Genomic DNA, 13263 nt, shown 5'->3' on the forward strand with positions numbered 1-13263 from the left:
AAGCAGTCCTTCGTGCAGGCTTTGTTGAGATCCGTGAAATCCACGCACATTCTCCAGGTCTGATCCTTTTTCTTAACCAGTACCGGATTGGCTAACCAGGTCGGGTAGTGTACCTCTAGGATGATCTTGGATTCAAACAGCTTGCCGACCTCCTTCTTGATCACCTCATTCCTTTTTGGGGTGAAACTCCTCTTCTTCTGCTTCACCGGCTTGAAGCGAGGGTCCACCTTGAGGTGGTGGACGGCCAGGTCGGTTGGGATCCCAAGCATATCCTCAACCGTCCACGCGAAAATCTGGGAGTATTCCCTTAACAGGGCCTTCAAACCCTCCTTCTCCTCAGAAGGCAGCAGCGCACCGATGCGGAGGACCTAGTCGGGCCGGTCCTGCCTCAAGGGGAACTCCTCGATATCGTTCTGGGTGCCCAACTGCCGTGCTTCGTCCCCCGGGATGTAAGGCTCCAAACTGGTCGTTTGGGAGACCACCTTCTCCTGTTCCCGGAGTAAGGTTAGGTAGTAAGTTCTGGCCACTTCTGGATCCCCATGCACCTCAGCGATCCCTCCCGGTGTGAAAAATTTTACGCTAAAGTGGAGAGAAGAGGGAATAACTCGGAGGGCGTTCAAAGAGGGCCGCCCCAAGAACACGTTGTACGGGGACGGCTGTTTGACCACCACGAAATTGACTGGGATGGTCCGACACTTGGGCGCCTGCCCTATCGTGGCCATCAGGGTGATCATCCCCTCCGGGTTGATGGGCGGTCCGGTGAAGTCCACCAAGGGTATCCGAACTGGCGTTAACTGCCCATCCTCCAAGCCGAGCTCCTTGAACACCCGGTAGAACATAATGTCAACCGCACTTCCCTGGTCGAGGTACACCTTCTTCACCCGATAGTTGTTGGTTGCAACATCTATCACGATGGCCGCGTGGTTCCCTGACGCTAGGAGAACCGCGTCCCTTGGTCCGAAGGTGATCTCCTCGTCCATGCGCAGGCGTTTTAGGGAGTCATCCCCCTAGGGGAGAGGTCATTTGTTCTTCCGAGCTGCATGGCTATCCCCCCCGTGGGACCCCCAACAATGGTGTTTATCACCCCTGCTAAGTTCTGGGTGTCCAGGTCGAGGTAGTTGTCCCGAGGAACGTCGCGATCGCGCTCAGGGCGGTCGCGACGCTGGCCCTCGCCCCTATCCCCGCGGTAGATGCGTCCTAACTCCCGACCTGGTCGACCTTGCTGCACGAATCGTCCCAAGAAGCCGCGCTGGATCAGATCCTCAATCTCCCTCCGCAGGGCCCAGCACCCCTCCATATCATGCCCAACATCACGGTGGAAGGCACAGTATCGGTCCTGGTTCCTTTTGTTCCGGGGTGTCCCCATCTTAGGCGGCCGTCCTCCTAGGCCCTCCACCTCCATAACGGCCAGGATTTGGGCCCTGGACCGAGTCAGGGGGGTGTATCCCTTATCCGGAAGTGGCGGTTGTGCGGGAGCTTTCTCCTTGGAGAGACGGTAAAAAACGTTCTTCTTGGTCGGACCATCCTTGCTTTCGGGGAGGTGCCCCCGTCCCCTCCGATCTCCGAGCTCCCGATCCGACTCCTTCTTCAGACGAGCAGCCTCCTCTCCTTTAGCGGCTGCGTGCGCCCTGGTCAGGAGCTCCTCCAGGTCTTCAGGGGATTTCTCGGCTAACTTGTAGAAGAGTTCCTCCACCCTGAGTCCGTTCATGAAAGCGGCCATCACCACCTTTTCATCCTTGTCTCAGATTTGCAGGCTTTCCGTGTTGAAGCGGGACATAAAATTCCTCAGTGACTCATCCGGCTTCTGCCTGATTGACATCAGGTAAGTCGCATTCTTCGAATAGATCTTCGAAGAGATGAATTGGGCGACGAACTGCCTGACCAGTTCGGGGAAATTTCGGATAGACCCCGGTGCCAGACCCTGGAACCAGAGCCGGGCCCTTCCCTTCAGAAACATGGGGAAGGTCTTGCAACGGATCGCGTCCGCGGCTGTTTGCAGACGTATGTGCATCAGAAAGACCGAGAGGTGGTCTTCCGGGTCGGTAGAAGCGTCGTAAAACTCGATGTTCGGGATTTTGAACCTCCGGGGTAGTGGGTGATCCTCTATCTCTCGGGTAAAGGGCGATGTGGTATAGTTGTCCTCATACAACTGCGGCCGCAAGATATGCTCGAACTCGTCTCGAACCGGCTTCCACGGGGCAGGTTACGAGGCCGGCTCTTAACAGATCGGTCAGGGGAGCGTTCAAGCCCGTTTCGCGCGGGCTTCCGCGGTGAGAGGTCTCTTGGTCGGTTCCCAGCGGACCGGTCGCGGGAGCACCTCTCGCTATCCCCGACCACCGAAACTCGGGGTCGAGTAGGAGTCCGTGGCCGTTTCCTCCTGGGGGGCTGGTCCCGTGACTCATCCTCCGAGGGGTCGGAAGGTGATTCCTTCTCCTTCCCCTTCGCCTTGGAGGTCTGGGCACCTCCGGCTTCGCTCCCTTCCTTCGCCTGCCGGATTATGTCTTCCAGCATGAGGAGGTTCTCCGTCACGAACTGGAGAATCTGCTGTCTCCGTTCTCCTGAGAGGTCTGAGCCCCCGGCGTCATGAGCCGCCTCTGTCTCCTTTCTCCGGGACCCCTCGCCGGCTCCAGGATCGGTGGTCTCCATGGTTCGCTTAGAACGCGTCCTTGCCATCAACACAATTGCACTAACCTTTCGTTCCCACAGACGGCGCCAATTGAAGAAGCGCAGAGCTTCCCCAGACCGAACTGACCTGATGAGCTCGGCGTGCTGATGAGAGGAGCGGGTCCCAAGCCTGCAAAGCAAACAAGTGAGTGGCCTGACAGGGGAGCCCCGAGGTTGTCCCCGAGGGCACTCCGACGGTCAAGTTAACTTTCCGGTGAGTGTGGTTCACGGGAAATAAAGCAGTCGGGAGTAAATTTACCAATGGTGAGCGTACCTTGCGTAGTTGGCGTGTGTTACCATTTATACCTGTCCGAGAACCCGACCTCCGTACGTTTCGGAACTTGCCCAGTGTAGCCACAATCCCGCGCTGAAGAGGATTCTCCCCGCCTTCTGCGGGATTGCTTCCCGGAGCCCTTCGGAGCTCTAGTGGTGGTGTGCCTCAGGACGGTTGTCAAAGGCCTGGGGTCCAACCCCAGTCCTGACCGACCTGGGCTGCCACGTGTCTAGGCCCAGGACGGGACCTCTGTAATACCAAAAAATCATCAAGAGAAACTTGATGCTGTCCATGGTCAAACATCTACCCAGCTGCATGTGGAAGGAACGTTTGACGAAGTTTCGGTGGCTGTTGCTAACTCGCATGAAGATCCTCAGCCCACTGTTGGGTTGGTCAATGCTGTCTCTGATGATAAATCTGTCCAGGTGACAGAAGGAGGAAAGCTTGTTGTAGTTCTCTCCGCTGCCGCTAATTCACAAGAAGATCCTAAGGCCACTAATGGGTTGGCCAACTCTGTTGGAACTAGGGAAATAGAACAGACTTCTGTGGAAGCATGCGAAGACAGTGGATGCGTCAACACGTTGCCGCAGTCACCTGTTGTGAGTAGGACTGCTGTGCGTTCTTCATCCTTGGAGTGTAAGGGGGATGGTGAGTTGCCAATTTGTGCTGAAAATCTGTCCACACAAATGGCCAATCTACCTGAAAGGCAAGATCATACGTTGATGGCCCTTAATATTGACCAAGCCGTGGAGGTGGAGGAGGAGTTTGTGCGGTTGAAAAAAAGTATGCGTACTAAATTCCCTTCAGATAGACAAATTCGCTCTGCAACATCTTCTCAAAATATATTTAAAGGTTTGGATCATGATTAATGCCATGTTCTAAAATATTAGAGGAGTCTCGAAAGCTCCAAATTTTAGAAGATTGCGTAGATTAATTCGTTTGCATAGAATTCAGTTCCTTGTCATTTGTGAACCTAAACTAGATATTTCCAAGGTTCAAAATCTTAGGTTGCAAATTGCTTTTGATTATGTGTTGGTCAATAGCTCCGCTGATTTATGGATTTTTTATAAATCGCCGTTTGCTTGTTCGTTAATTGGGTTCTCTGACCAACATATTACGTTAGATGTACACCATCCATTTTTGCCTTGCCCTTTAGTGATTTCTTGGGTCCATGCGGGATGCTCTTTGGGGGCTCGTAAGGAATTATGGAGACAGTTGTTAGGTAACAAGCCTCAGATTCGGCCATGGTGTATCGCCGGGGATTTCAACGTCATCATAGTGTCGTCCGAAAAGCGAGGGGGCGTCCTTTCATGGCTGTTGAAGGAGTGGATTATATGACATTCATGGAAGAAGCCAAAGTTTTGATGCAGGATTTTCGGGTTCCTCCTTTACTTGGTGTAACAACAAGCGAGGAAGAGCTCGGATATGGAAACGACTAGATCGTTTTCTAGTCAATGGTGAATTTTTAGATCTATCAACTTCCACATCGGTTGTCCATTTGGCTAGACATCCGTCTGATCATGCACCTCTGAAAATCAAATTTGCCCCTCGCCATGATACTAAACCACGTCCTTTTCGATTCTTGAAGTTTGGACGACAAAATCCTCATTGTTGGAAACAATCCATTGTTGGAAACAATCCACAATGCATGGGACACGCCCATCAATGGTTCCCCTTGGCGGGTGTTATGTGTCAAACTCCTAGCCACGCGAAGAGCTATCTAGCAATGGAATAAATCCTCCTTTGGGGATATTTTTGAGTCTGTTAAAGGCGCAGAGTTTCAAATGGCACAGGCAGAATTGCAGGCAGAGAGTGATGACTCGGACGGGGCTCAGATTGAGCTACAAAGGGTTCAGGCAGAGTATCGGCATGCGCTGGCTATAGAGGAGAAATTTTGGAGGCAAAAAACTTGACGAGTTTTTAATATACGTACAAGTTAAAAAAATCCGATTTACACCCGTTTCACTGCAAGTATACAGGTCAACTAGTAGTTTAGGGTATATATCTGGTTAATCCCACGAGAAAAATTGAACAATTACCGGCACTACTGAAGCTTCTCTATTATTTAGACTATCAATGAATTATAACAAGTTCAACCTACTAAACTTATACAAAATAACAAATGAAAGTTGCTTAGGTTATGGTATCCCTAACTACTCATGCAAGTGATATATTTGGATCATTGAATACTACAATCTAAGTTAGTTATGGTGTAATTTCCTTATGCATTTGAATCCTACTTTCGTAGTGAATCAATTATACTCATAACTAATCCATACCTATTCTCATGGTTATGAAATTAGTTACAAGTTCATTTCTTCAATGAAATGACATGAAATTAATCACCAAAATCACATAGGTATACCTCTACTCTCGTGAGTGTACTTCCTATGTTTAGCACTTCTTGAACTAGTGTTGCAGAAATAACACCTTAGATAATCACAATCAATGGTACCAGATTAATCATGATTTAAAGAGTTAAAGTGCTAACTAACTTGCTCAAATAATAGCAATCAAATAGCCAAATAATAAACACTAACAATCATAGGAAGTTCAACCAAACCCAAGGCATAAACTTTAGAAACACATAATAACATATAAATCCAGAACTTGCATATTAACTAAACTAGGAATCAAGTACAAAAGATAAAAAGTTGGAAAGGAATGTAACCCTTGTCACATGAGTTCATCTCCTTGCTTTCTTCATCCTCCAACCTCTTCTTCATCTAGCTAATAAACAGGAAGGATAAACTAACTAGCTAAACTATTCTACACTAAGGAAATGGAAGAACTACATATTTGCACTCTTCAAGCTTCTCCCGTATGATAATGTCAGACCTCCCCAAATGTCTCTGCATAAAAACTAGTCCAAAACTCTTTTTTCTTGGTCAAATTTTCCACCCTTTGATTCCCAAATCTGAAATTTGTTAAGATAGTCAATAACCAATTTTTTGGACTTGAAAATAAGCCACCTTTCTTGCCCTTTTGTCTTCTGAAGTATGTGCACCGAATTCCCTTGCAACTTATAGCTGGAAAGTAGTCTGAACATAAGAGAAATGGTTGAACAAATTGCAGATTTTTCAGCTACAAAACGCGCCTAAACAAAACGCGGCATCAACCCACATTTTGTCAACTCGCGTTTTCAACTCTGTGTTTTTGGCCTCGTTTCAACTGTTATTTTCTCTATGATGAAGGCCGAACTAGCTTTTGTGCAAAATACAAAAGTTGTAGCCTTTTGAGTACCTTTCCAATACTTCAAGAATTATCCAAATTTGAGCTTTTTAGCCTAAGATATGATCGAAATACTATCACCTGGTCAAACCCTATTTCAATTTTTGACCATAGAATGCAGCTTCTGCATTTCGACTTTTTGTCCATGAAATCAGTAGAATTGGATTTCGATGTCTTCATACCAATTCTAGGTCTCTTTATTAACTTTAAAATGGTATAAAGATCACCTCAATCCGATAAGTGTAACTCCAGATATAGTCAAAATACCGAAAAGTGCCAAAACTGTCTTGAACTGCATTTCTTCAATTAAACGTTTTTTACTTCATTTATTTTTAACCACTTGAATTCATCACCAATTATCTAATTTTCACCTCATTTGACATCCTTTGGTGATTGAATCATTAATCCTGCATGAAAATGAAGTTTTTACCATTAAAATCAATATAAATGCAATGTTAGCCACGTTAACATAACATGTAGATTTTTACCAAAATCTTAGTTATTTTAGTTATAAAACTAAATAATCAAACCAAAATTAACTAATAAAATGCACTTAAAATACGTAAAATAAACCTTTATCAAATACCCCCATATTTGAACCATTGCTTATCCTCAAACAATAACAAATACCAACCAACAATGATCCAAAGATTGAAAATAAATATATGTGCACAATCAATTTCATTTCCTCAAAAACAAGGTAAACAACTATTATGTAATCATTCCATTAATCTCAAGTACTCATAATATCAAGTAAAGGGAATCCAATTATACTGCCATTATAACACATTCACGTCTATTTCTCATCATTTCCCAATTTTACGAGCAAGTAACTCATATGGTCAATAATAATGCTTCCTAAAGTCATGATTATCTTTTTATTTAATTCAAAGAGGGATTTATTTATATAATATAGCTAAATATTACTGAAGATGTGAGAATACCTTTTGACGCGAGGATCGACATTTTTAGATGAAAATCACTGGTTACTCAACACTTCACATACTCAAGTTGTCTTGTCTACTCTTAATTCAAATACCGTTTTATACGAAAGTCAACATTTGTAGATGAAGACTCCCAGTTACTAAGTACAAGAATCATTAGAGTAGAATAACTCTTATTCATTTTTTTTTCTTTTTTTCCCTTTTTTTCTTTTTTCTTTTTTTTTTATTTTTTTTCAAAGTAAAAATAATAAACATTCCCTCAAAAGCATAATCATGAAAAGAGTATCGCAATTATTGACCATATTTATCACTTAACTATGTAAAATCAAGTAAAAAGAAGAAATTTCATCAAATTTGTAAAATGTAGGCATAATTTTCTCCACTTTAAAAGATATACTTTTCTATAAATACACAAATTATAATCACATAATAGTCATTTCTAAGTTAAATGAGAAAAGAAGTTTCCAAATCACATATATTTATCTCAAGTGTAGAAGGAATTTGAACTATTAATGGTATAGAACTTTGTTGCCCCTTGGATAAAATTGAAAAAATTTGAAACTTTTTGGGGCAAAATTGTAATTTTGGGACCAACAAGTCAATCACATATAATGCATATAATCTCAATTCTCTCCCCACATTTAACATGCACATTGTCCTCAATGTGTAAAAAGGGAAACCAAGATAAAGAAAATAATACTCCCCTATTGTTGCGATTGAATATGAAGTTTCAAGATCCGTTATCCGTGTATCTTTAATGCTTTATGAATTCCATTGGATAACCATTAGTTATATAAACCTAAAAATGAGAAATAAAGGTGATAACAAAGACATTAATAAACATATAACGGCGATCCGTAATTCCTAAGCCTTTGTGGTGGTGATGTACCTATGGAAAATACATAATAAGCAACTCAAGGTACAAGAAAATATATGAGGAAAAGAAGAAGAATAAAGAATGAATTAGGTCTCACGTTTTTAGCATTCGAAAAAAAGGGAAAAACGTGACTTGACAAAACGTGCCTTCGAGCCACGTTTTGTGTGAGGCACGTTTTCTTCCTTCTGGGCATAACTGAAACGTGGCTCGTGTAAAATGTGGCTGATGGAGCGTTTTCAAAACGTTGCTTGATGGAGCGTTTTCAAGTCACGTTTTCTGTACAAAAGATGCATAATTGAAAACATGGCTGGTGTAAAATGTGGCTGATGGAGCGTTTTCAAAACGTGGCGTTTTCAAGCATTTTCATCCACGTTTTCTATACAAAATTTGCAGAATTGAAAACGTGGCTTGATGGAGCGTTTTCATCCACGTTTTCTGTTGTAAATTTTTGCAAAAATGGCAACTTTAAAAAATTACACATGTTACCCCAAATACTCAAAATGCATTCTAGATCATTCTTTTGCCAAAATTATCAATGCACGCATATATAATAAGATCAAAATATGCATTTTACCTCCTTTTAACGGATCAAAAACACTTTTAACACAAATCGAGGGGTTGAGTTCCTTGATCAAATTTCGTCTTTTTCATCTCATTTGGTCACTTTTGCTTTCATTTTCAATACCTACAAATAAAAAATAACAAAATAACTCAAACATATAATTTAAACATAAAATCACACCAAAATAACATAAGGTACTAAAACATTGGGTTGCCTCCCAACAAGCGTTTTTGTTTATAGTCGTTGGCTCGACTATTGAACCTCATTTTTCAAGGAGGCTTGGTTAAAGAATAATCCACTATTTTAAGTCGTGGTGGATCAGTAAATGGTGACTTTATAGTAAAAGTCACATGTTCTAATGATATGAGGGATGAAAATGACTTACCTATTCCAAGCATTTCATAAATATTACATTGAATATGCACCACTTGAGAACTCACCAAAGGAAATGCCATGAGAGTATCTTGGGCAGCAATACCCTTAGAACCTATACCTTCAATACACTCCTCAAGAGGGGTGAAAAATGAGTCATTAAAACTGACCTCTTGAGGTTCAAAGTTAGTCCTAAAGATATTATCATGTGAAATCGATATTTGCTCATTAAAACACAATTGAGTTTCATCATTTTCATCCAAAAGCAATCCATTTTCACATACAATATTCCCACTGTTCATGCTAGGGTCATTTTGCAAATCATTAGAAGAAATAACTTCACACAATGCATGCAATTGCTTTTGTATTTTACCAAAGTGAGAAGTTAATTCATCTATTCTTTCCTTAACCCCATCAAAACGGTCAGAAGTTGCATTAGCTAATTTTTCTAAAACTAACGCCCAAGTTGGCTTAGGATCATTAATTACTTTTTCTATTGCCAACTCCCAAGATGATTTTGATTCATATTGGACACTTTCGAATTGGAAATCATAAGAACATGAAGAAGCATTATATGCACATTAATTATCCCAACCATAAACATATGAATTACTCCAATTATATCTATATTGATCAAAATAACAATTGCAATGCCTAAATTCATCAAAATAGTCCACATTTTGTGCTTGCTTACATATATTAGTAGCATGATAATCTTCACACAAGTCACAAATCATAAGAGTTAAAACCATTAGCATTCCTCTTTTGCTCAATTTCATACATAATTGTGTCCATTTGAACTTATAACATAATTACATCAAATTTTTCCTTTAAGCACTTCAAACCATCTTCAAAAGACATACCTTCAGTAATTTCTTGGTTACCTCTATTGAAGGAGTTTTGCGCTTGATAACCATCCAGTACCAATCTTCTATTTCTCAAGTATTATCCTCCAAATTGGCCTACCCTCCTCATTACCTAAAATTATTTTTTAGACAACTTAAGAGCAAAATTAGTAAGAAGAATAGGTGATAAAATACATACACACATAAAACACTAAAATAATAGAAAATAACATTCACACTATAACTAATAAAATATCTAAACTAATAAAGTTGCTTTTCACACCGATATTGCCAAATCTTCTCCGGCAACGGCGCCAAAAACTTGACGGGTTTTTAATATACGTACAAGTTAAAAAATCCGATTTACACCCGTTTCGCTGCAAGTATATAGGTCAACTAGTAGTTTATGGTATATATCCGGTCGATCCCACGAGAAAGATTGAACAATTACCAGCACTACTAAATCTTCTCTATTATTTAGACTATCAATGAATTATAACAAGTTCAACCTAAACTTATACAAAATAACAAATGAAAGCTCCTTAGGTTATGGTATCCCTAATTACTCATGCAAGTACTATATTTGGATTATTGAATACTACTATCTAAGCTAGTTATGGTGTAATTTCCTTATGCATTTGAATCCTACTTTCGTAGTGAATCAATTATACTCATAACTAGTCCATATATATTCTCATGGTTATGAAATTAGTTACAAGTTCATTTCTTCAATGAAATTACATAAAATTAATCACCAAAACCACATAAGTGCACCTCTCCTCTCGTGAGTGTACTTCCTATGTTTAGCACTTGTTGAACTAGTGTTAAATCTCAATTTTCATTGCAGAAATAACACCTTAGATAATCACAATTAATGGTACCAGATTAATCATGATTTAAAGAGTTAAAATGCTAAATAACTTGCTCAAATAATAGTAATCAAATAGCCAAATAATAAACACTAACAATCATAAGAGGTTCAACCAAACCCAAGGCATAAACTTTAGAAACACATAATAACATATAAATCCAGAACTTGCATATTAACTAAACTTGGAATCAAGTACAAAAGATAAAAAGTTGGAAACGACTGTAACCCTTGTCACATGAGTTCATCTCCTTGCCTTCTTCATTCTCCAACTTCTTCTTCATCTAGCTAAAAGGTAAGAACGATAAACTAACTAGCGTAAAACGATACTTGAATTGAGAGTATGTAAAGCAATTTGAGCATGTGAAATGTTGAGTAACTGGTGATTTTCATCTAAAAATATCGATTCTCGCGTCAAAAGGCACTCTCACGTCTTAAGTAATATTTAGATATGTTATATGAATAAATATCTTTTTAAATAAAATAAAAAGATGATCATGAGTTTAGGAAGCATTTTATTGACCATATAAGTTACTTGGTTGTAAAATTAGATAAGGATGAGAAATTAATTTGAATTTATTATAATGGTGGTATAATTGGCTCTTCTTTACTTGATATTATGAGTACTTGAGGATTAATGAAAGATTGCATAATGGTTATTTACCTTGTTTTGAAAAAATGAAGTTGCATAGTGCACATATGTTTAAAAGTTTGGATTATTGTTGGTTTGTATTTCTAATTACTTGAGGACAAATAATGGTTCAAGTGTGGAAATATTTGATAAGTGGATATTTTACGTCTTTTTAGTATGTTTTATTAATTAGTTTTGGTGTGTTTTACCTAGTTTTATAGTTAATTAACTAGGGTTTTGGTCAAGATATCTATGTTGCGGTTTAATTGGCAAAAATTGCATTTATATAGATTTTAACGGAAAGAACTTCATGTTTTTGTAGGTTTAAGGACTCAATCATCATTTGGAGTGAATTGAGAAGAAAACTGGATGATAATTGATGAATTGAAGTGGTTTAAAGAAGGCATGAAGTACAAAACATTCAATTGAGGGAATTCAAGTAAAGACAGTTTCGACATATCTTGGTATTTCGGCCATATCTCGAGTTACAATGATCAGATCGAGGTGATCTTGGTACCATTTTGAAGTTAAAAGATATATCTACATTTGGTATGAAGACATCAAAGTCGAATTCAGCCGTTTTCTTGGTCAAAAAGTCGAAACACAGAAACTTATCTGGATAGTCGAAAGCTGAAGCCCAGAATTGACCAGTCTATGCTATTTTGACCATATCTCTGTCCACCAATCTCCAAATTAGATGATTCTTGAAGCATTAGAACACTAATTTAAAAGGCTACAATTTTTGTGTTTTACATAACAACCAGTTCGGTGCCTATCATAGAGAAAATTGCAGTTGAAATGAGGTCAAAAGTGAAAATGCGTATGGCAACCGAATTTCTGCAATTTGCTCAGCCATTTTTCTCATTTTCACACTACTTTCCAGCTAGAGTTGGAGAGAAAACGTAGGCTACACAAAGGAAGAAAAATAGCTTATTGTCAAGTAAAAAATATACGGTAGAATCAAGAGGCTAGAACTTTGTTTTGTTGACTGGGTTAACACCAGATTTAAAGAATCAAAGGGGAGAAGAAAAATACGGTAGGTGAATGGAGGATATCAGAATTTTAGAATAAAAATTGAGGCTAGTCATATTCTCTTGGGTTAGCAATTTTTGCAGGAGCTTGGAGAGTGCAAGAATTACCACAAAAATGTAGTTCTTCCATTTCCTTAGTGTAGAATAGTTTAGCTAGTTAGTTCATCCTTCTTGTATATTAGCTAAATTAGGATGAAGATAGAGATGAAGAAGGAGGAGTTGAAACTCAAGTGACATGGGTTATCTCTTCTCCAACTTTTTATCTTTTGTATTGGGTTCTTAAGTATGATTAATATACAAGTTTTGGATTTTATGTTTATTATGTATTTCTAAAATTAATGCCTAGAGTATGGATGAACTTTCTATATTTTGTTAGTGATGTTTATTTGGTTATTTGGTGATATTATTTTGAACAAGTTATTTATCACTTTTGATATTCTAATCATAATTAACTGGCCATTAATTGTGATTATCTAAGGTGTTAAATTTGCAATGAGAATTGGAATTTAACACTAGTTCAAGGAAGTGATAAACATAGGGAGTTCACTCACGAAAGTGGAGGTGCACCTATGTGGTTTAAGTGACTTGTTTTATGTAATTTCATAGAAGAAATGAACTTGTAGTTAATTTCATAACCACGAGAGTAGGTATGATTTAATTACAAGTATAGTTGATTCATTACGAGAATAGGTTTCACATACATTAGGAAATTACGCCATAACTAGTCAAGATAATAGCATTCACTTAACTGGTAATCTCATTTGGAAGAGTAGTAAGGAATTCCATATCTCTAGGAGCTTTCTAGTGTTAATTTTCATTACTTTTATATTTATGGTAGTCTAGATAATAAAGAAGTTCGAAAATCACCGATAATTGCAATCTTCCTTGTGAGATCGACCATTAATACCTTATACTCGCTCACGATTCATATACTTGCGATAAATCACGTGTGGGGTATTTAGGA

At 39.6% G+C, this 13263-nt stretch overlaps 1 protein-coding gene across 1 annotated transcript; it reads right to left on the minus strand.

Moving 5' to 3' along the window:
* Nucleotides 1-368: 368 nt before the first annotated feature.
* LOC113693818 (uncharacterized) lies at nt 369-980 on the minus strand. Its single transcript, XM_027212546.1, has one exon. The coding sequence runs from the start codon at nt 978-980 to the stop codon at nt 369-371; it is 612 nt and encodes a 203-aa protein (XP_027068347.1).
* Between the last annotated feature and the right edge of the window lie 12283 nt (nt 981-13263).

Source organism: Coffea arabica, chromosome 1e (assembly GCF_036785885.1).
Source record: "Coffea arabica cultivar ET-39 chromosome 1e, Coffea Arabica ET-39 HiFi, whole genome shotgun sequence".
Classification (NCBI taxonomy): domain Eukaryota; kingdom Viridiplantae; phylum Streptophyta; class Magnoliopsida; order Gentianales; family Rubiaceae; genus Coffea; species Coffea arabica.